This window comes from Martes martes (assembly GCF_963455335.1).
Source record: "Martes martes genome assembly, chromosome: 7".
Classification (NCBI taxonomy): Eukaryota; Metazoa; Chordata; class Mammalia; order Carnivora; family Mustelidae; genus Martes; species Martes martes.
Window position 1 is genome coordinate 143,960,603 of NC_137894.1, and position 26,178 is coordinate 143,986,780.

Below are 26,178 nucleotides of genomic sequence, written 5' to 3' on the forward strand. Positions count from 1 at the left end.
CGAGTAAAGGTCTCGTGCTCGGATACCTGGTCTGGTCACTAGCACTCGGCAAGCCCACGGCTCACCAGAGAAGTTTCCGTGAACAACACGAGTCAGATGAAAAGGTGAAAGCTCTGCGGTCAGTGAGTGAAGACAAGGCCAGCGCTCGTCATCGAGGAGGGGAGCACGGCCAGGAGGGGGACTGACGCAGGCTGGGCCCTGGCCCCCAGGCCAGCCCTTGCCCACGTCCTCCCCAGCCGCCCCATCCCGCTGGGATTCGGGCCCACTGCCCTCTGCCTGCTGCCCCCAGGACTTGCCCTGGGTGCCCCTGCATCCAGCATGTACCTGACCCGCAGCATCGGGGGCCCCCTAGCAGCCCCCCAGCTAAGGAGGACGCAGCCTGCACACCGTGGACAGAGGATTGGTTGATGTCTGAGTGCCGACACCCGAGCTGGCTGGGCTCTTAGCACAGAGCTTCTCCTTGTGCCCAGTGGTCACTGTCCCTCCTCATACACATTTTCTAATTTCATGCGTCCCACGCGGTCACTGCAGACTACCCCGGAGACGCCCCCAGGGAAGGAGACCCCCCAGGTCACCCCTTCTGACCCTGGACAGGGAAGGAGACCCTCCAGGTCACCCCTTCTGACCCTGGACCGGGAGCCCCGCCTGCCCTGGCGGCAGCCTCCAGGCCCCGCCCTGCCAGGGCCCCGCCCACAGCCGGCCCCGCCCCCATAGCCCCGCCCACGCAGCGGCCGTCCTGGGACCTCTCCATCACCAGGGTGGAGGCCGCCCCTGCGCCACGCGACTGGCCACCTGAGGAGGCGTCCACCGGATCCCTCGCCCAGAGCTGGGGACGCTCGTGCCAGCGAACCCCAGCCCACCTGCTGTCCTTCCGTCCTGTCTTGAAGACGCTGGTCCCAGGGCAGTACCGGGGCTCCAGGACCAGGCGGCTTGTGGCAGCTTCTCAGGCTGAAGCATGGAAGGACCCAGGAAGACCCCCCAGGTGGGACACTCGTGCACCTGCCAGGGGCCCTCAGACAGCCTGGTCACCCTGGTGCCCAAGAGGCAGGCGCTGAGCTCCCCGAGGAAAGAGGACAGCAAGCGGTCGCCCCGGCAGGGCACACGGGACCCGCAGCACCTGTGCGTCCAGATGGCCCCTGGAGCCCACATGTGGCCGTGAGACAGAGAGGAGATGCAGACAGGCTCCCCCAGAAGGCCCCTGTAAGGGAGGCAGAGACCAGAGGAGGGCTGGGGGCGCCGGCACCACGCGAGGCTGAGAGGAGAGCCGGGACAGGTCCTCCCCAGAGCCCGCGGAGGAGCCGGCACCGCCCACGCCTTGACCGTGCACTTCCAGCCCCAGAGCTGGGAGAGAACACGTCCCATTTCGAGCCCCCCGGCCTGTGCTAACTGGTTACAGCAGCCCTTGCAACGCAGCGCACGGCGCACCGTGGAAGGCTCATGGCGCCTGCCGCCGGCACGCAGCTCTCTCCCCAGCGCAGAGCACCCCAGACGGTTCCCGGAAGCCACGGCCCGTCACTCGGAGAGCCCAGGGGCGCACACCCCTCCAAGAGAGCCCTGGAGGAAAGCGTGTGCCCAAAGAGGTAAAGGACGTCATTTCATCAGAAAGGAACTTGGGGGACGCCTGGGTGGCTCAGTGGGTTAAGCCTCTGCCTTTGGCTCGGGTCATGGTCTCAGGGTCTGGGATCGAGCCCCGCATCGGGCTCTCTGCTCGGCGGGAAGCCTGCTTCCCCCTCTCTCTCTGCCTGCCTCTCTGCCTACTTGTGATCTCTGTCTGTCCAATAAATATATAAATAAGAAAGGAACCTGGGACTGGCGTGCATTTTGCATCTTTATTTCCAGGCTTATTTTCTAAATGTATCTGGTCGGTTTCTCTCACAGCAAGGAAGGACAGTGGACAGCTAGCTGCCTTACAGACACGAGAATGTAACTTGGCACCACGGCCCCGTACCTGTGAAGGGCAGGTGCCTGGGGGTGCCTGGGCCCCCCGCGGGTCGTGCGGCTCGCTGGGCTCCCGCTTCAGAGGGCCTGAGCGCAGGTAGTGGGTCAGCCCCCGAAGCTGACTGGCGGGGTAGGTGTCATTGACCCTGTTACAGGCAGGAAAGCTGCGCCGCCCCGTGACCTGGCCGTGACGAGGCTGGCCGGGGCAAGCCGGGACCCGAGTCCGGGCCTCGTGGCGGGCCTGGCTCCGTGCCCCACCCGCACTCCGCACCTTGCCGCGGGGCTGGAGGCCCGGGGCGTCACCTGCTCCCTCCTGATGCCCCTTTCCGAGTCCTCGGCGGCCGCTCCCCTGACAGTGCGGCCAGGAAGCCTCGATGCAGAGGGTTTCCAACTCTTCTCTGAGCCCCTTTGCCGGCCATGTCACCCTCCCTGGGGTGTCCACCAGCATCTCCGACCTGGGCACCCTCCGGGAAATACACTGGCCGCCCTGCTGGAAGCTCACCTGTGGGGTCCACAGCAGCCTGCGGCCTCAGACCGGCTCGGCACAGAGCAGCCTGGGGCCCCCGGGTCTGGGCTGCTGCCCCCCACTCGCAGACCTCGGTGGTCCCCCCACAACCAGGCACTATGCGGAGGGCCCAGCGGGCGTCTTGAGGCAGAACACAAAGGTCCCATGTTGTACGATCAGTCATCCAAGCGGTGCTTGCAGAAGAGCACGGAAGACGAGGGTATCACAGTGCCATACCCGGGGTGTGGCACGGGCCAGCTGCTGGCAGCACCGGCCACGCCTGAGGCCTCTGCCAACGGCCCTGCTGTTTGCTAATAGCCGGGTGAGCCAGCGAGCTTGAGAGCCGAGGAAGAGGCCGTCCTGCCTGCCATGCGCCGCCAGGGTACCCGCGTGCGGCCACCTTCTGCGTGGGGCCCAGTGGGACAGCCTAGGGGTGCCGGGATCCGGAGGGTCAGGGCTTCTGGAGGGCACGGCTCCAGGAGCGAGAAAGCGGCAGCATGTTTTCCCGAGGGAGCTTCACAGCCAGCACTGTGGACCCTGGCCGGCAAGTTCGGTGGGTGGGGAAGCCACACCCCAGACCCCCAGGCTCCCATGCCGGCCGCCCTGCCCTGCAGGACACCGGGCTCAGTGGGACTCTTCATCCAGCCTCTCCAAGGTGTCCAGTGATGAGCCCCATGTGGCCGGCCCAGACTCCAGGGGGTGGACGGCCCCGGGGAACGTGGAGTCATTTGTGGGCAACGTGGGCAGCGACAGCTCCTCTGAGCCCTTCGAACACGTGTGCTTGGGGACGTCGGCGTTTGCGGAGCACTTTTTCCACCCCCTGTGGATTCTGGACACTTCTTGCCGTGAACAGTCCGTGGCCAGCACGTAGATGATGGGGTCGGCCACGCTGTTCACCGTGGACAGGCACAGGAACACCGCGGAGAGCTGGCAGAGCTTGACTTCGAAGTCGTGCGTGACGTCCGGCTGTCCCCTGTAGTAGGAATAAGCCGCGGCTTTGGTGAGGAGCACCAGGTGGTACGGGGTGAAGCAGACCAGGAAGATGGTCACGACCGCGATGGCCGAGTGCTTCACCTTAGTCTTCTGGGCGTCGCTCAGGCCCGCGCTCTGCTTGATGCTCCTGAAGATGCGCCAGTTGGTGAAGGCGATGATGGTGAGCGGGACGGCGAAGCCCAGGGCGAAGCGCAGGTAGTAGTACACGGTGACCTCGGTGTCCATCGGCGCCTCGAAGCACGTCGGCTCCCCTCCCATTCTGAACACCGGGCTGTGGGCGAGCCCGACCAGCACAAAGACGGACACGGACACGAGGACGGCGGTGCGCTGCTGGCGGCGGCCGCGGCTCTCCAGCACGTACACCACCGCCAGGAAGCGGTCGCAGGAGATGCAGCACAGGAACAGGATGCTCACGTACAGGTTGCAGAAGAAGATGTAGCCGGTCACCCTGCAGGCCCAGACGCCCAGGGTCCAGCGGTGCTGGTTCTGGATGTAGACGGCCCAGAGCGGCAGCGTGCCGATATACAGCAGCTCGCACAGCGCCAGGCTGAACAGGTAGACGGCCAGCACGTTGCCCTGTAGCACCTGCAGCAGCGTGAGCCCGGCCGTCACACAGTTGGCCGGCAGCCCCACGGCGAACACTGCGCTGTACACGCCCACCAGGAACACTCTGGTGTCCTCGAAGGACGCGTTACAGCTCGAGGCACCCATGCCAGGAAGCCCGGTCACGGGCACGGGGCTGGTCACTGTGCTGGCGTTTCCTGCGGGATGGAGACAAGTGTGAGGATGGGTGTCCCTGGGAACCCCCCGGGAGAGACGTCGTGGCGCTAAGAAAGGGCGAGACTCGAGCTGGCTCCGGGCTGGACACACCAGGGGCACAGCTCCGAGTGGGCTCCTTAAAAGGCCTCTCCCATCTCTGGTCTCCAACCGGACAGCGTTGTGGACGGATGCACGGGCCGGGGCCGGACCCGGTCCTTGCAGCGCCCCGAGGCCGGTCCTCAAAGGGTGGTGCCCTGCCGAGCGAGGGTTGGCACCCGCACGTTCCCACAGGCGGGACGCTCCGCCCACCCCGCCCCCCGCCCGGGCACGGCACCGTCCTGACCGAAGCCTGCCTCGCCTGCCAGTTACGGAGGAAACGGCGAACCGCCCCGTGGTGCGGACGGCGGGCAGGCCCGCTCCTCCCTGAGGTTCTCGCAAGGGGGGCTCTTTCTGTCGTGACCCATGGGCAAGGGGTCCGTGCCCTGGTTGCGGCTCCAGAGGAATTGACCCCGGGTCGTCGTGTCGTGACGCTCTCCATCTCCACGGCGGGCAGAGTGACCGCCTCCCCCGAGAGGTGCCCATCCTCCACCCGGAGCCCATGAACGGGGTCGCCTCGCCGGCTTCTGTGCTGGTCCGGCTACTCGGCCAACGGGGGTGAGGACGCTGCTGACAGAGCCAGAGGGGGACGGTCTCGGACGACCCGGGGGCCCGAGGTAGGCACGGGGTCCTTGCTTCCAGGAGACGGGTGTGGAGGGATGGGACGGCTCCGGCAGCCACTGGCGGCTCGGAAGAGGGAGGAAGGGGCTGCGAGCCCCGGGATGCGGTGGCTTCTGGAGCCCAAACAGTCAGGGGAGCGGCTCCTCCCCCAGCACCCCTGATGGAGCCCGTCTCCCGTGGCTCACCCCCAGGACAATGACGATAGTGAGTTTGCACTTTTTAGCCTGTAAGCTTGTAGGAATTTGCAGCAGCAACTGTAGGAAGGAGGCCTCATTTCTAATAATGCTGTCAGTGTGAAGTCCGTTACTGCTGGAGATAAACGAGCTCTCCTTGACGGCTGTGCATTTGGGGTGTTTTTTCCCAGGCTTCTACCTCCACATGTCGGCATCCCCACGTTTCAGACGCCACACTTGCGAGAAGCTCCCCGCTGGATTCGGAAACCGGACGGTCTGCGCTCTGTGACGCTGCGGTCGTGCACACCACACGGCTGTGCTCCCCTCGCTGTGTGGCCCCGTCTGCCCTTTCTGTTTCTATTCCCCTTTCTGTCCTCTGCTACCGGCCGGACTGTGCTCCCCACCCCTGGGAAAGACGCGGTGAAGACCTGCTCCCGGCAGCTCAGAGCACCGCCGAGTGTGGAACCAGTCTTTGCAGAGGCCGTCGGGTTACCAGGAGGTCATGCGGGACGGCCCTAAGCTGGGGGCCTTCACGCACAGGGACGCACACCGGGCAGACCCTGGGAGGGACCGGGACAGGGCGGCTGGAACCGAGCCTCTCTTCCGGACCAGCAGGCACACAATCCCTCTGGGTTTGTTCAGGTCTTGAATCCTGACTCCCACCTCTGCTTGTGGGAAATGACCCTTCCGTCTGTCTGTCGTCTCGCAGGGACCAGCGTGGAAACAGACCGTGCACGTTGGCACCGTCTGGAGCTCGTCAGAGCCTGCAGCCTCCCGAGCGTGCGGGAGCCCCGGGCACGGTCCATCCGGCGCCCCGACTGGCCCGCGTGCCCCTCCGGCCCGGGCGTGAAGGCTCCTTAATTTGTAGCCTCTTGCGTGGGCGCCGTTGTCCACCTGCGCAGGACGGGCCACGTGGCGGGGCTCCGCCGGCTCCCTTCGCCCCCTCCGGCCTCAGGACCTCCTCTGCCCGTGGAGAAGGAGCGCAGGACGCCTTCTTCACCCCGTTCCTGCAGCGGGTCCCCAAGGGTGTGCTTTAGCTTCAGCACAAGGACGCCTGTCCTCCAGCCTCTAAGGCCGTGAGGAGCCGTCGCCCACTGGTCTGACTTTGGAGCTGCTGTCGGGGGGCGGCACTAAGGGTCGGGACGTGGCCGTGACTCACACGCTCTCTGGGGACCCACCACGGGGAACAAAGCTGTCGCATCCCAGCCGTCTCCCACTTTTGCCCAGCCTGCCCTCCTGGGCCCCGACCTGCACCCAGAGCCTCCCTGGACCCTCTCCTCCCAGCCTGCCCTCCTCGGGAGCCCATCATGGAGATGAACGTCTGCGGCCTTCGTGCCGACACGTGCTCCCCCGAGTCTGGGCTCCTGGACCCCACCTTTCCCCCCGCAGCGCGCTCATGCTCCTGAGGTCAGCGGGGAGCCGTGGACGGCCGCCAGCCCAACGCCAACGTAGGCCGATGGCTTCTGTGGCTGCGGCAGCCCCCTCCACGGTCTGGCTGGCCTCGGGGACGGTGCAGAAGGTGGCTAGTGCTTCTCTAGCCTGGCGGCCCCAGAGTCACCGCACCGTGGCCTCTCCCTGCAGACATCCAGGCGGTCAGGAAAGCAGCACATCCCAAATGCTGACCTGGCCGTGGGCACCCGGCCGGGGCTCCTGCAGGCTGTGCACACGCCTCGAGGGGCCTCCGCGGCCTGGCCGGGCAGGGCCAGCATTTTCCCTGCTGGGGCTCTGTCCTCAGGCCTCGCACAGCGCACCCCTGAGCGACAGGGTCGGTCAGCCTCCCGGCAGGGCCCCAGAGCCCCGTCCCTCCACTCACTCGTCCCCCCGGTGCTCTTCTTCTGGTGAAGCGCACACGGTGGAAAAGTTACCGTCTTTGCGCTTTCACGCGGGCAGCTCAGGGCCGCCCTGACAGTCCCGTTGCCGCCCCTGCTGTCCCTCCACAGGACGCTTGTCCTCCTCTGAGACCGACGCCCCGTCCCCACGAGGCGGGGGCTCCTCTCTGCCGCGCTGCCGCCTGCCCCCCGCACTCCAGACGTCCCTCACGTGGGTGTTCTTGGGCCCGGATTCTCTCCCTCAGACCACGTCCTCGAGGGCCTCCCACGCCCCAGCTGGCGGCAGACGAGTCACAGCCGCGTGTGGGCTGGAGCCACCCGCTCCCGCGCCGTCCGGAGGGGCACCGGCCCGTCCCCACATCCGTGCTCGGTCCGTCTGTCCTGCTGCCCTGGACGTGGGCGTGGAGCTTCGCCTCGACACCCTGCTTTCACTTCTTTCGGGTAAACACCCAAAAGTGAAATCGCCATATCACAGGGAAGTTCTATTTTCGGTTTTTGAGGAACCACCGAGTGGCCTTCCCCAGCGGCCGCTGGCCCTGCGCTCCCGCCGGCGGCGCTCAGGTTCCAGTTCCCCCCCAGCCTCAGTCGCCGACCTGATGCGGGCGGGGTGGCCGCGCAGCCGACTTCCCTGGGCCCTCCCTGCTAGGGCCCCGGACAGGTGCAGCCGCCCCACGTCCCCACGTGCAGGTGAGGCGCTGGCGCTCGGGGCCGTGACGCGGTCCGGAGCGGCTTGTGACTTCTTCTCCCGAGACTGGGGCGGCGGCGGCCGGCGGGTGGAGGGCGCAGGGAGAAGGCGGCCGCCGCCGCGGTTCTCAGGCCGGAGAGAGAGGGCGCCCCGTCTTTGCTGGGGCTCCCCCGCAGGTCCACACCGGGGACCCTGACCTCGGGGAAAAGAGCTCCCTGGTGGGGGCAGACGAAGCCCCAGGAGACGGGGTGAGACAGCCCTGGGGCTCCGCTCTGCCCCCGAAACGGGCAAGCTAGAAGGCCTCGTGGCCCTCAGTCCTGGTCCTGGTGTGCTCCTGGCACCTCGAGAGAATAAAAACCAGACGCCTCTGGATGTCCCGGCGGAGGGCCTCCCCCTTCCCCGGTTACGAGGTAGCTTTTATTTCAGACCTGTTTTTGCGCGCTACGTTTTGAAGTGAGTATCCCTGTCTGAGGCAAAGCACGGAAACTCTCACGGGCTCCCTCCCGAATGTTTAAAGTCGAAGGAGACGCAAAGGGAGGCTCTCACCTGGCGTGTGTGAGGGTTCCGGGATCATGGTGGCTCCAGCAGGCTCTCTAGTGCCTGTCGTGCATCTCGTCGAGCCTACTGAGAAGTTTGCTCTGAGAGTTCAAAATGATCTGGAGAAAGAGGAGGGAAAATGACTTTGGGAAAATCAGATTAAATCACAAATTAAGTCATTCAACAGATGCTTAGTGAGCAATCACTCTATGCCAAATCTTGTATTTATCCTATGGGATATAACAGCAGGTCCTTAATATGTAAAGAACATTTACAAATCAATAAAAATAGAAAGTTTCAAAGCCAGTAAGCAGATAATTCACAAAAGAAATAAAAATAACTCCAAAAATCCCCCCCCCAAAAATGCTCAACACCACTTATAATCAAAGAAGCATGAACATAGACATCAAAACGGTAATCTTTTCTTGCCTGTGAGGTTGGCAAAAATAAAGAACCTTGATTCTTAGTGTTGGTGAAAGTGAGGAAGTGGGTGCCCTTTCCTGTGTTGACGGGACCATCAACGGGCACAAACATGTTGGAGCACAGTTTTGCAATGTGCTTCCCAAATCCTCAATGTGCTTAACTTTGATCACATAAAATCCTCTCTAGGAATTTTTCCTGGTGACATAATGAGCCAAAACAGGACATGCGTGTGACTTGGAAGCGCGTCAGAGCACATCGCCCGTGGAGCCAGGACCAGGACCCCCAGGACAGCGCCCACGGTGCCCGCAGAGCACGGAGTGGGGGCCGATCTTCAGGCACTGAGGGCCCTGGCGGGTGGGGGCGGCGTCCAGGGTGCCGGCTGCCTTCCCTCCACGGGGTCGTCTCTAAACCAGCTCTGTCTTCGTCAGCCCGAGAGTCCAGCGGGAGGTGCGCACTCTACACCGTTCCTCTGACCGGCCAGAGAGCACATCCAGAGCCCCTGGGCCACTGGCTCCTGCTCTGTTAGCATGGGCTGGGCCCAAGGGGCTCCCGCGCTGGTTTCTCCCCACCCTGGGCCGCCTGCTCACGGGGAGACGCCCATGGGGAACCGACAGCTGCACAGCAAGAGTAGAGGAGCCACCGAGCCCCCCTCGTGCCCGTTTTTGCGGCAACTAGTGTGGCCAGGATGAGTGTCTAAAGCCACAGAAAGCTTGGTGACTTAGCAGGGATTTCAGGTTGTACCTGGAGAATCCAGACAAAGGGAGACTCGAAACAGTTGTTCCCCAGGTGGTCTTAACCTTCTCAGGCTGAAGGTCCCAGATAGGCCGGCAGGACTGGGCCTGGAGGGTCACTGGGCCTTGCCTGTCCCGCCCCAGGTCTCAGATCGGCCCCCAAACCACCTGCACTGGGAAGCAGGGCGGCCCCTGGGGGCTCTCTGCCTGAGGTCTGTGGTCTGGCCCCGGAGGATCACGTGCAGGAGTCTGCCCTTCAAAGAGACGGGCCCGACGCTCCCGGCTGTCAGGCAGCGGCACCTGCGAGGTGCCCGCCCCGGAGCAGAGACCCAGTGGCGGGGGCCACTGAGGAGGGTCCCCCGGGAGGAGTGGCTGGGAGGCACCCGGGGGCTCGTGAGCCCCAGGAGCCTGGGGCGGACATACCAAGCTCGCCCCAGGGCCGGATTTCCTTCCTCAGATCGGTGAGCTGCCTGGGGCAGGGGCGCGGGGAGGTCGGCATGCCCTGCCCCGGGGCTGCGCTGCCCACTCACACGGGAGCAGAGAAGACTTGGTGCCTCTGGAAACCACTTCTGCATGCGGCAGAGGAAGCAGTGGCGCAACAGAAAATGTGTGCTCTCCTCCCGCATGAGGCCCGCAGGCAGACGGGCCCTCTCACGGGCTGCCCGAGGCCCCGGGGCCCGCACTCTGGGGGCACACACAGGTCAGGGCCGACTGGGGCTCCTGGAGGGGATGCGGGGCTCACGTGCCAGGTGCCAGTGTCCCGGTCTGGGGCCAGCCCGCGGGACAGAAGGGACGGGGACGGGGAGGGGCGACCCTGAAAGAGCCTTAGGGCCAGCACCAGGCCCAGGCCGGAACGGCTGGGTGTGGGGGTGGCCCGAGAGAGGGGTCCTAGCCCTGCAGGATGTTCTGACTTCGAGCACCGCTGACCCGCCGCTGCCGCCTGACTGTCTAGCTGCCCGCCCTTGCTCCCCAGGGCCTGTCCTGTTCCCCGCCCGAGGGATGCACAGCTTCTGACCTCCGCCCACGGGCCCCCTTCCTGGACCTATTTCCTGTCTCCCCTGCCCACCGCCCGACTGCCCCTACCTTCTCATACTTTTCTGTGTTCCCCAACTCTCCGAGACAAGCAGGCCCCAGAGCGGCCCAGGGTTAGGGTTAGGGCCCTTGTGCCGTCCTGCGGCTAGAATGCGGGGCAGCCCAGGCCCAGGTGCCGACCTCAGTGCCCAGAGCAGTCGGGGTGGCAGTCCTCTGTTCCTTCCCGGTGTCCCCGCCCCAAAGCAGCTTGGTTCCTCCCTGGGCCAGTCCTGATGGTGAGTCAGGGGACAAGGGCTGTGGGGGGTGGCCCCCTGTGTCGCCCCAGGCCAGTGGCGGGCCATCCTGGGGATCCACAGAGACCGGTCTCCGCGGCAGGGCAGGTAGAATGACAGACCCCGTGGGATGGCCCGACTCAGCGGTTGGCTGCTCCCAAGCCCGGGGCCAAGGGACGGACAAGCCAACCACAGCTGCGACGCCAGCCTGGGCCTGACCCCTGGGGGTCCCCGTGCTCCGTCTGTGCTCGGTCTGTGCTCTGCGGGAACTGCGGTAGCCACAGAGCGAGGGGGTGGGTGGGCCCAGGTCAGCCCGAGGGCTCCCTCCCCCTGCCGCCGGTCCCCTGCCGGCCCTGGACACGCGTGCCTCGACACCCCCAGGAGCCCGTGAACCCTGCGTCCTGCTGGCCAGGCCAGACCACTCTGCCTCCAGCGGCACCAGGTCCCCCTGCCCCGTCTCATCTCGCGGGTCCCGGTGAGCCTCTACCCACGAGCCCACGAGCCCGGGCGGCTCACAATGCTGCTGGATCGGCCCACTGTCCCGGGATAGGAGCCCGGCCTTCGCGGCCTCTGTCCCCCGCGCCGCGCGCCCTGGATTTGCAGCCTGGCCCTCAAGCCTCTCAAGATACATTCGTTACCTTGTGCTGCGCGGCTTTTCAAGCAGAGCCAGAGGCACGGGGTTCTCACGCTGACTCAGCTACTTGACGTTCGTGTCAGCGGCGTCCCCTCCTGACCGTGGTTGAAACCCCCGGGGCCGGGACCGTCTGTACCACAGCGGGACATTCTGGGTTCTTCCAAGTTGCCCACATCCTACGCCCAATCCTTGATTCCTTCCTTCCTTCCTTTCAGGATTTTGTTTGACAGAGAGACGAGCGCAACAGTGGGAGCAGCGGAGGGGGAAGCAGGCCCCGTGCTGAGCGGGGAGCCCGAGGTGGGACTCGATCCCAGGACTCCGGGATCGTGACCCAAGGCAGACGCTTCACCAAGGAGCCCCCAGGTGCCCCCTTGACTCCATGTCTGTGTTCGTGTTTGGGGTAAACGCTGGGGAGGGAGTTGCCGAGTCGCCGGCCGCGAAGGCGCATCGTGCACACGGGCTCCCCCGCTTCTCTTCTTCCCCTTCAGGTAGATATTTCAGTAATCTCTGCGCCCAGCATGGGACTTGATCCCACCGTCAGCCAGACGACCCCGCCCCAGAGATTTCTAAAAGCACAGCTTAAAGTCTCATTTGCGTTTCTTCTGTTGGTAATGAGGCTGACACCCCGCACCCTGTCCGTCCTTACCTGTCCTGTCCCCCCCTGCCTGAGGTGACTCTGCGTCTGCCCTCCACCTGGCCGGTCCCCTAAAACATCACCTCGTCACCCTCCTGAGCACAGACATGCCAGAAAGAACAGTGTAGCCCGACTCTCTGCCCTCGGTGGCCGGCCCGCCTTTCTCGGCAGACCCGGGAACACCCCGCTGGCCCGTGCCCTGCACCAGACAGCGTCCTGAGAGGCCTGCCGGCTGCCCAGCCCCAGGACCATGCCCTGTGACCAGGTTGGTCATCCCCCCGGCAGAGACCTCACTGTCCCTCCTGTCCTTCCTCTTGGCCACGTGCTCTCGGGGCCAGGCAGCCCCTGGAGGCAAGGAAGCCAGGCCTCGTACATCCCCCCCCACCCACCCCGAGAACCAGCCACAACCCCGCCGCGCCCGGAAGGCTCCAGGGACAAACGGGCCCCTGAGCTCTCTCTGGCCCCGTGGGCCACGGCCACGGGGAGCACGTCACGGAGGGGGTCTCGGGCTGGCAGAGACTTCAGGGTGCAGACAGAAGCTGCCGTCCCTGTCACCTCCACTGCCTTCTGCCCACCCCCATCGGTGCACACTGGTGCCCCTGGCTTCTCTCCTGGGAAGGACCCCAGGCTGAGACCCCGACCAAGCCCCCACCTTTACGCCAACCAATCGCCTTTGCTTTTAGACCCCACCTGTCGCCACATTGCCCCCCCACCCCACTGCCCCCCAGCACGTGGAGCCCATGACTTACTCAGGGAGGCAAACCTCACACTCATGCTCTGTAGGCCCCGCTGAGAACTTTCCGGAAGTAGCAGGGTCCTAGTGCTTCCTTTTCAACTCCCCCACCGTAAACCGTCGTGGGTTTGGCCGAGGTGTCATCTAGCTGATGCCTCGGAACTTTCCCGGGGCAGATGCAGGAAACACCGGTCCAGACGCACTTCTCGGGGCTGTGCCGACACGCGGAGACACTCCTCCCAGCTGGGGCGGGACAGACGGGGGCCTGGCTCAAGTGAGCTGCCAGGGCCAAGCCCCCCAGACGTGACGGGGTGGGGCATGGGGAGGGACCCTCGGAGAGGAGCTCCCGTGCGGGCTCTGCTCACAGTGGCCCCACGACAGCTCCTGCCCCAGCACCCCTCCCCGTTCGTCCTGCCCCGGGACAGCCCCAGCCACGTCACGTGGTACCTGCCCTCCCCGCTTCCCGTCCTGGTGTGGGGTCCCACCAGTGGAAAGGGGCCAACACATTCTGTCCTTGGCTCCAGCCCTGGCCCCCTAGAGCTGATCACAGCCGTGCCCAGGGACTCTGCAGGGACTCTGAGGGGGGTTCTCTGGGAGGGGCCGCATGGGCTCCCCGGGACACAGCATCCCTCACCAAGGCACTGCCCAGACCTGGCGGCACGGCTGCTTGTCCCTCCCCCCGGCAAAAGCATCTCGGATCCAAACACCCCACCCCATTCTCCTTAGAAAATGCCCTGGGCTGCAGGCGGCCCCCTGCCTTACCAACCACCCTCTGCCCCGTGAGCTGCTTCTGGGCTTTGGGGAGGCGACGAAACCACGTCTCCCACCACTGGCTCTTGGACCACCCACAGCTCCAAGGTGATCTGTGCCCCACCAGCAGCAGGGACGGTCGGCGGTGGCCCACCCCGGGCACATGCACACCCCCAGGAGGGTGCGCCCCCACTCCGCGCTGTCTCCAAGACACCTCCGGGTCACCGCCCGCGGGGTCCTGCGGCTCTGGGCGGCTCTCCCGCTCAGCCCCGTCCCAAGCAGCGACTTCTCACGGGTGTGGGCGGCTGCCGTGTACCTAGAAAGCTGGGCACAGAGTGGGTATAGGTCTGAGCGTAGGGCTTCCCTCAGCCTTCCAGAAACCCCCGCCCGGGTCTGGCCACTGCCCTCCCTCGGGCCCAGGACAGCTCTTCCTCGAAGGGCGGCAGCCGGCGGAGTGAAGGCTATGGACGGGCCTGAGACCCGCCGTCCCTTGGCAGCAGCCACCAGAGGCCGAGGGACCCGTGGGAGGCAGAGCCTCAGCAGAAGCAGAGCCCACACCAGGCCGGCTGGGCCAGGGGTCTCCAGGGACACTGGGTGTCCGTGCTCGTGGCCCAGGCCCTCCTCTGGGACCTGCTCCCCTTGGGACTCCCGCTCAGGTGTGGAGCACAACCCGGACCAGTGTCCCCTCCGAGCCATGGCTGGGCGGTCAAGGATGGCCACAGATTCAAGTTAGGCCCCCGAACCCTTCCCCGGGCCCCCTCCAGCCCGGGGGTTTGATTATCTCTTCTAGGGCACGAGTTCCTGAGGGGCAAAGGAGGGGTGTGGGAGGAAGGCTCCCGGGGAGGACGCGGCTACAGAGAACCAGGGATGAGCTCGAGGGGCCTGGGCCCCATGCCCGAGGGCTGGCAGGGGCACGGGGGAGCCACAGCCTCCTGAGGACACCCCGGGGCGGGTCACTTACTTCCTGACTTCTGCCGGGCAGGTGCCAAGGAGACCTGGAGAGGCTCTTCATGTATCCCGACTACAATGTCACGCTCCTCCTCTCTCCATTTCAAACGGGTCCTATGGATTTGAATTTCAGAGGGTACGGAAGGGTGGGCGGTGACAGCTCTCCTACCGCCCTGCTCCCGGCTGTCTCGGGGCATCTGCGTACCCAGACGGAGGTGTCCCTTCTCCCAGCTTGTGAAGTCTTCATAATGAGGAGGAGGGCACGGTACAAGCCCTCCTGCAGCCACCGCCTAGACTCAGCCGGTGTGAAGACCGTGGACGGGCCTCACCCAGACACAGCCCCCAAGAGCTGTCCCGTCGACCGGAGGCAGACGACACCCCCAGCTGGCGGGGACGTCCTCCACGGGCAGCTATGGACTTCGAGTCTCTGAGTGTCCTTAAGGACTTAGAGGTTTGGGGTTTTGTTTTGTTCTTTGAGATTCAATTTATTCACCTGAGAGAGCGAGCGAGCACAAGCGGGGGGAGGGGCAGAGAGAGAAGCGGCCTCGTCGTGTGGACAGACCACGTCTCCCCGTCCGTGCTCGTCAGCGGGCCCCGGGCTGTCGTCTCCCGTCGGCTGCTGGGAAGGTGAGGGCACCGGCCTCCAGGCCCTCCGTGGGTCTCAGTGGACCACAGTCATCATTCTGGAAGATACTGACGCTGTCCCACATGGGATCCAGGACCCCCCACCTCTGGGGGGTTGACAGTAGGGTTTGGCTCTCTCGGTGTCTTATGGTACCGGCATTCATCGGCGGCCCTGACTCCTCCCGCCGTCTCCCCGGGGCAGGGTTCTTCAGACTCAGGGGCCCGAGGAGAGGAAGGCAGGGGGCTGCCGGGCTTTCCAGGCGACCCGTGGTCCTCCTAAGAGGGCAGGAGTTCCCCCAGGCACCAGCCCGGAAGGGGTTTTCCGGGCAGTTCCGAAGAGAGCCGCCCTGAGAGGGGAGAGGCTGGGGGCGGAACGGGGCTTTCGAGAGGGACGACCCCGAGCGCTCAGTGATTGCGAAAATCTCTTTCTCCGGCTCTGTTCCTCTGACCCGGGCACCTGCTGAGTGGGAACCGCGGGTCCTCGTTCAGCCCAGGACAGGCCGCGCTCATCACGACCCACAGCCTCCTGCTCTGTGCCTCAGGGGTCGGGAAGGAAGAAAGCGGACAGCGGCACAGCCCCTCTGCTTTGGGGAGACATCCCAGAACTCCCGCCCAGACTCCTGGTCCTGCGACCTCGACCTCGGGAATGCGGGGCTGGGGCCACGCCTGGCTGCGGGGCTGGGGCGGGCGGGACTGGAAAATGTGATCTCTGTTGAGCCCGTCCACGCCGGTGCTCTTCCTTGGCGAGAAGGGGCGTACAGCTTACGGGGCATGGCGTCCCCGGGCACACGGGGTCACCGGCTTTGCTCTGACCTTTGGTTTGGCGAGGACAGGTCCCGGGGGCAGGTGGGTGGCGGGCACATGGCCAGGCCCAAGGATGAAAGCGCCCCCGGATGAGGAAAGGGTCCAGAGGAGCTGGGGAGAGGGGGGCCTGGGGGAGACCCTTGAAGGGCTGATGGATGAGAGGGGGCCCATGGAAACCACAGGAAAGCCCCTGCCGTCGGGCCTCATCCTGGAAGCAAGATGGCTGCGGAGGACTGAAGCCGTCACCGCGTGACTCCAGGCCCACCGTCATGAGCGGCAGCTGCGCCTCTGCGCCCCTGGACAGGACCCCGGCCTCCAGAGGAGGTAGCGATGCCGAAGCTGCTGGAGGAAGAGCCATCTGCTCACGGCGGCAAGTGCCAAGTGACACGCTGGGTGATATTTTGGGGATGCATGTTCACCGGCATCTACTGGGGGCACCCGAGGACCCCAGAGCCCAGCAGAGGGGTCACAGCCACGCCGGGTCCTGCTGGAGTGACCTGCCGCGGGCCCATCTGTCCCTCCCGTCGATGGGCGAGCCGCGCGGGTGGCGGGGTCCACACCCCATTTACGTTGGTGCTCCCGAGCCCACCGTCCTCTGAGCAGACCCCCTCTCAGAAGAGCTCGCGCAGACCCGGCGGCCGGCCGGTCGGGGCCACTGCTGGCGTTTGGGACACAACAAGGGCTCCTCATACACAGGAAGGCCCGCCCGGGGGTCGCGGAGCAGGCGGGAAACAGGACGACAAAGCTACGGAAGAAGGCTGGGGTTTTCACGCTGTGGGTGCCGTCCGGGAGCGGAGGACGGCCGGGGCGGCCGGGGCCAGCGGGCTCTGGAGGGACAGACAGCGGATGAGCACACCCGTGGGCTGCGTGTGAAGCCACAGACCCAGGAAGTTCACGGAAGACGGCTGGAGGACATCTCGGCTGATGGACCTAAGCGTCCCGGAGCACGCAGGCCCCTTCTCCCCAGGCCGCTGCAGGCAGCTCTGTCCGGACGCCCAGCGGAAGGCAGGCAGCCACGGAGACTCCGCGTGGAGCACCGCGTGGCCGGGCAGCCGGCAAGGCTCACAGAACACCGTGCCCCAGCGCACCTCCTTTTCTGGCTCATTCCCCCAGGTCCTCTTGCCAAGGTCAGCAGCCGATGGGAAATGAAAACTGGGTCCTTCCCGCTGGATTCCTTCTGCCTCAGGGAGACCCCCAGCCACCCCCACCCCCTCGCAGCACGGCCAGGCCAGGGCCTCGCCCGGTGGTCCCCGACCAGGGCGATGTCTCCCCCAGGGGCGCATCTGGCCTTTCTGGAGACATTCTTGGGTTTCACAGCTGGGGCGGACGCTCCTGACGTCTGCGGGGATGTCTGCCCATGACCCTACACACCCCGTAAGGCACAGGCCAACCCCTCCCCGCCATGATTCATCGTGCTGGGGGGAACCCTAATGGAGGGTGGGCCCGGGGAGGGCTTGTGATCACTCTGCACTCCCCCCGCCAAGGCAGAGGCTGCAGCCCGGAGCCCCCCACGCTTGGCCTACGTGCCCTGTCCTGGGGAAACCCTGGCGCTGGGGACTGAGGCCTTCAGTGGCGGCGAAAGCCACCAGGGGGCCTGCCCACGGGGCCTGGGTGAGCCCCGGGCTGCGGGGTCTTCACCCCTGGACTGCGGGCCCTCCTCCTGCTGGCTCCTTCTGCAATACAGAAAAAAGCAGAAGTGAACTGGGCAGGGGCGTGCCAGGGTGGGGCCCCCTCCCTCCCGCCTCCCCCCGCCACCCCCCTGCAGGTTGATCCCTCCTAGACAGCAGCCGCTCCTCCGAGAAACACTGGTGGTGCCTGAACCCGCCATTCACAGCGGAAACAATTTGGTTTCCTCTGTAGGGTAACGGGCCTCCAGCTCTCAACAGCCTGGTAACACCCAGGGCGGGGGCCAGGCCGCGGGCCGGGCACTTACAGAGCACCTGCTGTGTGCACCACCCTGGGCAGGTTCTGAAGGGCAGGGGACCTCTGCCGGGCCCTCCGGTAGCCCGCAGCCCGGAGAGGGGCCCCTCACGTCAGCGGGCGCCAGAGAGAGCTCCTGGGGGCTGCCGGGTTGTGCGGGAGGATGGCCACAGTCCGGGAGGGTGACCGGAAGCCCTGCAGGGGGCCGGGGTCTGCAAGGATGTGGGGGCCGAGGGACCCGGAGAGGGGGGCTGGGAGGGGCGGGCGCCCCTGGAGCCTGCGGGGAGGGCAAGAGCGCGGGCCGGGCAGCTCGTCTCCAGGGCTGCCCAGGAGAACCTATCAGTGAAGGGCTGTGAGGTCACGTCCCACACCGCTCTGCCAGGTCAGGGTGAGGACGGGGCCAGAGGCAACGGGGAGGCTGGGCGGTGGCCAGGCCTGAGAACCCAGGGCCAGGAGACAGAGAGGGGGCAGGAGCGGGGCACCCACTGCCCACGGCCCGGAGGGGTAGGGGCTGGGGACTGCCCAGTGGACGGTTACGCGGGGGCGCACAGAGGAGGCTCGGGGCCCAGCAAGGCTGACACTGCCGGTCACCTGCCCACAGTGAGATGGGGGCAGGGCAGAGGGCAAGGGGGGGCCGCTGACCCACCCAAGAGGTTACGCTCGGGGCTGGGGGGTGGAGGGAAGGGGCGCGTGTGGGTGTGAAGCCCTATCTCGCGGGTGTCACCGTCATGGGCTCCGGACGCCCTGCCCCTCCCCCCACAGAATCCAGGTCAGAGGCGGAGCGGCCTCCACTTCCTGCCCCTCACCTGCAGACTCCAGGGCCGCCCGCACCGCCACCTGGGCTGGGGCTTCCTTCCGGGGTGGAGTGGGAACCACCCACTGGACGGGCGCCGGCCCCCTTCCTCCCGCGCCGGCCAGCGCGCCCCTGGAGAGCGAGCCTCGCTCATCTCAGCCCACGCACGCACTGACACGCCCGCGTGCACACGCGCACACACGGGAGCCCTGCACGGGGCGCCAGGTGAGACAGGAGCGTGGGCAGCGCTCGGACTGCTGGGCCCGCCTTCCTGCTCCGGGGCCCCAGCGGGCTGCCCGGCTCCTCCGTGCTGGGCTCCGCTGGGGTGAGAAGCAGGGAGGCAGGCCCCGGGGGCTGTCATCGCCCTTGGGCGGAGCTGCCCCTCTGGGATGGAAGGGCCTGGAGCTCGGGCAGGGGCTGTGCTGAGCGGGGCACCGGCGTCAAGCCGCAGCCCGTCCGCTCCCCGTCTGGCTTCCTCTCCACGCGGCCCTGCGTCCCCTCCCTCGGTCTCTGCTGGCCGCGCTGGGGTGGACGGGAGGCGTCCATCTCCGTGTCAGCGTCGGTTCCCTCGCTATTGGTGTCTCTTGAGACCCCACGGGAATTTTAGGACGACTTTTCTATTTCTGCAAAAAACGTCCCTGGGATTGCAGTGAGCCTGGAGGTGGCTTCGGGCCGGTCTCGCGAGCACCGGCCACGCCTCACGCCGGCTCCGTTTCGTGCCTCGCCCTGGGCGGCTTCGCTGTGCAGAGCTGGTGGGTCCCCGGAGACGTGAGCCCGTGAGCACCTCGTTCTCTTCGATGCCACAGACAAGGAAACGCGCTTCTCGGCTTCCTCCCGGTTTGCTCCCGCGTCCTACGGAGGAGCACGGGGCGTCCCGGGCTGACTCCGAATCCCGCCCCTTCCCCGCCTCCGCTTCTCCTGCTTCTTGGGACAGCGTCGAGTTTTCTGCAGGTGGGACCACGGCACGTGCAGACGCAGGTTTTCTTCTTCCTTCCAGGCTGGACGCCTCCGACGGCCCGCGGCTCCTTCTGTGCAGAGCCCCCCCTGCCCCCCCCACGGGTCCTGCTCACGCGCATGACCCTGCCCAGCAGATTAGCCTCCCAGCCTGATTCTGCAAAACGGCAGCCCTGCTCCCCGGCAAGCTGTGGCTTCTTTGTTGGAGGCTGTGCACCCCTCTCGGAGCCTTGGGGTCCTCGCTGGTTCCTGGCACCACTGTCCAGCCCTGAGGCTTTCCTGCAGGGAGGAGCGATGGCTGTTCTAGAAGACCCAGTCTACTGCCCCCTTCGGCCTCTGCAGAGTCCAGTCTCGCCTGTGGATGTCCCAGCAGGCTGTGATCCAAGTGTCGCTGGCCCCAGGCTGAACCTCAGAAACCCTGGTCAGTATGGTGCGAACGGGGTGGGGGTGGGGGACAGGCTTCCGTCCATAGCTGCAGCCCCGGGTCCTAGCTGTGGTCTGGGCAGGGGCTCTGCCTGACTCCTGTCTGCTATGGGAGCAGAGCGTCCCCAGCAGACACAGTCAGGAGAGCTGACCCTGCGCCAGCTTCGGGACTCTGCACTCTAACGGGGTCACCTCCACATGCTCATCTGCAAAATGGGCCATTTGGGCCCCAAGTGCCCACCCGGGACCTCGTTTAAACATTGCCTTGGGGCGCCTGGGTGTCTCAGTGGGTTAAAGCCTCTGCCTTCAGCTCAGGCCATGATCCCAGGGCCCTGGGATCGAGTCCCACATCGGGCTCTCTGCTCAGCGGGGGGCCTGCTTCTCTCTCTCTCTCTCTCTCTCTCTCTCTCTGCCTGCCTCTCTGCCTACTTGTGATCTCTCTCTGTCAAATAAATAAATAAAATCTTAAAAAAACATTGCCTCAGTTGACCCGCTGGCCATACAACGAGCCAAACTTTCTCCTCTTGGTCTAGCCACGCTCCTGTCCCATCTGCTTCCAGGAACACTGGCCTGCGGGTGTGCCCAGCATTCTCTCGTTAACACTTTTTTGATTGAATTGATTTTTTTGCATTTTAAATTTTTTTAATCTGCACACAGGAGCATTCACTCTGGGACGTTCAGTCCGATGCGTGTCGACAGCTGCCACGGCTGTGTCCCCGGCCCGGAGTTGGCTCCGTCAGCCAAACTCCCTCGTGCCGCCACCCCCACCCCACCCCAGCGACCCCCGCTCTGTGTCCCCTCTCTCCGCTCTGGCCGTTTCCAGAACAGCACGGACGGACTCGCAGGGGCTCGAGAACCCGCCCTGCCCGGCAGGGACTGCCTTGGAGACCCACGCCTGGCTTGTCCGTGAACAGCTCCTTCCTCTTGGCACCGGACGGCGCGCGTGTCGCCGGCCGACAGCCGACTGTCCATCTGCCGGAGGAAGAGCCCCTGGGTTCCTCCAGTTCGGGCAATCGTGAACCCCGCTGCTGTGAAGACTCACGTGGGGGCTTCCGCACGGACATGTGTCTCCATTTCTCTCGAGGGAACTCCTGGAGGTGGAAATCCTGAGTCATCTCAGGGGAGGAACGACCCAGCCCGCGCCCACAGCGGCTGCCCCTGCAGTGTCCTCGGCGGCCGCACGGTTCTGTCCCAGACGGTGCTGCCACCGCCAGTGTCCACGGTCCCCGCCGTCCCGGGGAACCGGGGGACCATGCTGTGGCTCTAATTTGCATTTGCCTGACGACACCGGGTGGGGATCGCTCTCTCGTGTCCCCCTTCCTTGGCGCCGCGGTCAGACCTTTGGCCCATTTTTAAATTGGGTTGTGTCTACACTGTCTACACCGAGGAGTTCCGACAGCTCCCCGGGCCTTCTGCCTGTGTGTCTGGCACCTGCTGGAGGTCTGCAAGCATTGTCCGCCCGCCGCCCGTCTGCGGCTCACAGTCATAATCACTCGCGTCACCTCCGGTGTCTGCTCCTGCCTGTTGGTCCTCCTGCCGGAAGCCGGGCTGCTTCGGTGGGAGACGAGTCTCCGGAAGAACCAACCCTCGTTCTCCCGCCCTTGGCCGTGGCTTGGTCTCCCGTTCGTTGATCTCCAATCTTGTGTTTTATCTCCGCTTTTTAACTTTCTTCGGGCTTGTTCTGTTCCCTGCACCCGCCCCAGCTTTCCTTTTTTATCTGATTTACAAAGCTGGGGCTAACTTAGGCGCGGCGTGTGGTTCGGACTTTTGACAAAGGCATCCGGGTGGGTAACTGCTGACACCACAGGTAGGAAGTATCTTTCTTCCAGCCCCTTCGCAGCGGCTGCCTCCCCCAGGCTGGCCCCCTGGCTTCCTAAGGTGCGGGCCCCGCTGACAAAGCCCGAGGCTCCCTCCTATTCCGAACTGAGCCTTAGTACTGGTTCCCTGAGACGCTGTCCGCCGCCCTCCCCTCGAGTCTGGACACGCAATTTTACTACCCTACGGTTCTGGGTATTTTGAAATTTCCATCACGTCTCGTCCCTAGGCCACGAGATACCCAGCCCTGCGAGTGTACGTCCTACAGCATCTGTCTGTAAAAATTTCCCTGACACCGGGTTGTATTTTCTGACACTCAGCGCGGTTAACAGTGAAACCCCACATGCTCCCCCACACCAGCCCGCAGCTCACGACTTGTCCCGCGGCTCCTTGACACCTCCCTCCGTCCAGCCCCGTCCACCTATCTGCTGGGGGGGAAATATCTCCCTCCACCCTTCAAAGGCTCTTCTAGGTGCTAAGAATAAAATGGACACAGAACAGGTCAACAGAAGAAAAACAAATTAATTTTGTCCGTACAGGGACCCCCGCCCACAGGAGAGTTTCCAAGGCAGAAGGGTGAAAGGAGGCATCGCTGCCGTTCTGAGCCACGGACGGGGCTGGGGCTGGGCCTCACAGGGGAGGACGGCAGTTCACGGGGCCATGACAAGGAGAAGAGACGTTCGCTAATTAGATGCTCGCCCGACCACTCAGACGGGTCACTCACGTCAACTCTCTCTGATGACACCTCTGATTCGGGCAGAGACTCCCGATTTAGGTTCTTCTAGGTATTTAGGGAAGGGAGAAAAGTTTCTCCTGGGCCCACAGGGTCTTAATTACCTCCCGCTCAAAATAGCCTTTATACCAAAATGACATATTTTAGGGAGAGTTGTCCTGAACCCCTTTACATCCATCCACCCATCTACGCCGCATCCCTCCCCATCCCTCCACCATCCACCAAGCATCCACCCCTCCCTCCTGCCAGCCACCCCCTAAATTCCCTTCTCCATCCAACCCTCTGCCCAGCCTCCCGCCGGCCCGTCTCTCTGTCCACTTACTCGACCCCTTCCCTTTCCCCCACAAGCCCCCCTTTCCTCCCTTGGGGGGCTGACTCCGACTGACAGCGCTGCTTCGGGGGCCTGTGCCCTGGCGAGCGGGCACCCAATGGAGAAAGGTCCTGTAGTTGGGTCCCGGGGCTGCCACGGACGGCTGCCGCCCGCCCGCCCCCCTCAAGGCCTGTGCTGCTGCTTCCTGTGCACGGGTTCCCGACCAGCGAAGGGGCAGCGGTCTCCGACCTTCGAGGGCTCCGAGGTCGCCTCCCACGTGCCAGGCCGGGGCCAGACCTTTCTCTGAGCCGTCCGTGCAGGGTGTGGACCACCCAGGCTGAGTTAACCCCACACTGCACAGGCTTAGGCCTGGGTTCTCGGCTGTCGAAACCAGGCACCGTGGGATGTGCGGAGGGAAGAGCTTGGGAAAGCCGGAGGCCTTGACGGCTGGGGCGCAGGGCGGCAGGTGGGCAGGTCCTGGGCCTTGAGGAGAGCGTGAATTCCACCGAAGTGTAGATTTCGGGCTGGATGCCTCCGTTTAAGTTACTTGGTCATAAATACCATTTCTGCTCACCCGGGCTCTGTGACAACGCTCTCCCTGCCATTGGGCGTTTGTGCGTTTCTCAGGGTCAGGAGGCTGTTTGAGTGTGTACCCGGCCCCGTGATGCCCTGGGCTTGGGTCCTTGGGGCTCGGCTTGGGCTGAGGGGCCGTCTGTCTGCTGACCGTGCTCGTTAAGCCTGTCCCGGGGCAGCCGCACCGTGTGGTTTCCAGGGCTCACAGCAAACATCTCAGCCCAAAGTCTGGGTTGGCAAGTAGGGCACAGAGGGGTCAGGGGCAGCCTAGGGGCTCCCTGGGGACACAGACCTGCCCTCTCCCCTCACTTCCCACAGCTGCCAAGCCCTGTCACAGGCAAATGAGGCCCCACATCCCTGCTCCCACCTGGCCCTGGACTCCCCCCCACCGAGAAACACCAGCGGGAGAGGAGAGGAGGGGCGCCCCGGCTCCAGGCACAGGTGCTGCGGCTGCAGCCTGAAGACAGGACCCCCCTGACTCCTGTAATGCCCTTGTGCTGCTTCCGAGGGGCAGCAGGGCTCTAGGGAGTCTGGCCCCACGTGCTCCCACCTCCACGGAGCTGGGCCTTGGTGGGGCGCACGTCTGGGGGAGGGGTCCCTGGGCAGAGGGCCGGCAACATCCACTGGAGGGAGAAGCCCACCCCCGGGTACAGTGCCCTCGGGCTGGTGCCCACAGCGAAGCTTCGATACAGGGTGGGGGGTCCCTGCTGCCGGCTGCCCCCCCACCTCCCAGCTCCCAGCTCCCCAGACAGTAAGTGACTCACGGCTCAGGCTGTGCCGCCTGCTGGGAAGTTTGCTGGGAACTTTTCTTCGTGGCTGGGGGAATCCCCAGCTGCCTTCAGACAGAAAGTCTACAAGATATTTCTACGAAGTGACTGACATTTCCCCAAACCACAGAGCAGGGAGGGGCGCCAGGGTCAGGGTCAGCTGGCCAGAGCACAGAGGTGTGCCCCTCCCCTGCTCTCTCGGAGCTGTGGGGAGCCTCTGGCCCCCAGATCCCTCCCTGCCACCTCCTGGCTAACAGCTTGTCTATGGAGGGACAGGCCACGGTGCCTGGGACAGGAGGGACAACGTGAGGCCAGCCCGCGGCCAGCGGGTCTGGGCGTGCTCCATGGTATCTCCGTCTGTGAGCGGCCAGGCCCTGGGGGAGATGTGCCCTCCCTGCTGCCGGGTCCCAGAGCCCCATGGCTGGGCCCTGACCAAAGCACAGGGTCAGGTCAGGAGCCTCTAGTCCCAGAGGACACTTTGCTGGCGCAGCCACTGCCCTAGTGGAGCCCAGGGCTCACCTTCCCCTCCTGCAGCTCCGCAGGGGTCCGCCCTCCCCAGCACCCGCCCCCCCGCCCCCTTTCTCCTGGGAGCCAGGACGGACACCAGCCTAGGAGCTCCCCTGTCCCTGACCCCACTTCGTAGGGGAAGCAAAAGCACAGGGAGCCCGAGGTCGCCCCATAGAGGCGGGGCTGGGGGAGCCTTAAGTTTCCTTCCCCCAGTGACCCCAGAGAGCCTCCTCCCTGCTGGGCTCCTGCACGGGGACTCCAGGATGAGCTGATGTCCCCGGCGAGCTCCCCGCCTGTGGTCCCACCAGGCAGCTCCCCGGAAGGGGTGCTCAGGCCGGAGACAGCCCACCTAAGGAACTGGGCTCCCGGCTCCAGGCCCCCACCTCCGTCCCTCCCCGCACTGCCCTGCCGCCTGGTGGCCGCCGCCCGCGCTGCGCCTCCGGGCCTGGCTCGGGGGTCACTCCACGCTGGCCACGCAGGGGCCGGCTCACCCCCCAGTCCCAGCCCGGGGCCTCCACGGGGGAGGGGGCCACCCGCTCGGCCCGGGCCCAGAGCTCGCTTCTCCACTCTGGTGCGGCGCAGCCCCCCAGGAGCTCCTGGGGGCTCGCAGCATCCCTGCGCTGGACCCGCTCCCTGCGCTGGACCCGCTCCCTCCAGAGGCGCTGCAGACCTGGGGCCTCAGTTTCCCCGGAAGTGAATGGGGCTGCGGGGCTCAGAGGTGCAGGGAGAGGCGAGGCATCTGCCCCGGGCAGAGCAGGGGTGGGCGGTACCTGCCCCCGCAGCGGATTCAGGGATTCCCGGCTCGCTGCCCTCACCCCTTCAGGGCCGGGAGCCCGCCGGTTCGCGCGCCGCCTCCGGCCCTGCCCCAACCGCCCCAGCCTCGGGTCCCGGCCGGGCTGTCCCTGTGCCCCCTCCCGACCTCCCCCCGCCCAGAGGCCCGGCGGGCAGCCCGGCGGCGGCGCGCACACCCACCCTGGCCGGGCGTGGCGGACCGGAGCGCGCCGGGACCTGGGGGGCGGGGGGCAGAGCCCTGCAGGCCCGGGCAGGGTGGGGCCCTCGGACGTCTCCGGCGAGCCGGGGCTCGAGGCCTGACCCCGCGGGGCCGGCCCGCAAGGCGGTGAGCGTGGGTCCCCCGGAACGTCCCTCCCCAGCGCCCCCACCCAGGGCGCGGAAACGGAGGGGGCTGAGGGAGACCCGCCCCCGCCAGGGCCGCTCTGGGGTGCGGGGCGGACCCCCGACTCCGCCCTAAGCCCGGGGGCCACCCGCCCCCTCGGGAATCCAGCGCTCGGCGCCAAACCACCAGCTGCGGCCCTGGGGGCGCGGCCGAGCGCGCGGACACTCGCGGCTGGAAGTCCCTGGGGAGCCCGCGGCCCGGCAGCCCCGCCAGCCCGACCGCAGGAGGCGATCCGCGACGCCCGCGGGGTGGGCCCCGACCCCTGCTCCTGGCCCCTATCCTCCGACTCCCGGGGCTGCCCCAGGGCCCTGCGCCTGGCTCCCAGCAGCCTGGGACACCTGACCGGGAGGTCTGTGCGTCCGTTTCCCCACTGAGCCAAGGGCGTTGCTCCCACCCAATCCGGGTCGCTGAGGATTCGGGACCGTCTGGAGCTCTGGAGAGGCGCGCCAGGCACCTGCTCCGCCAGGCGGTACTGGGGCAGGTCCGCA

At 65.8% G+C, this 26,178-nt stretch overlaps 1 protein-coding gene across 1 annotated transcript; it reads right to left on the minus strand.

The window, feature by feature from the left end:
- Positions 1-1,811: 1,811 nt before the first annotated feature.
- On the minus strand, positions 1,812-12,648 carry GPR132 (G protein-coupled receptor 132). Its single transcript, XM_080809469.1, has 3 exons — positions 12,612-12,648; positions 8,146-8,255; positions 1,812-4,197 (listed from the first exon to the last, which is right to left on the minus strand). Exons 2-3 carry the CDS (start codon positions 8,171-8,173, stop codon positions 3,068-3,070), a joined length of 1,158 nt encoding a protein of 385 aa, XP_080665595.1. The 5' UTR covers positions 8,174-8,255; positions 12,612-12,648; the 3' UTR covers positions 1,812-3,067.
- Positions 12,649-26,178: the final 13,530 nt, after the last annotated feature.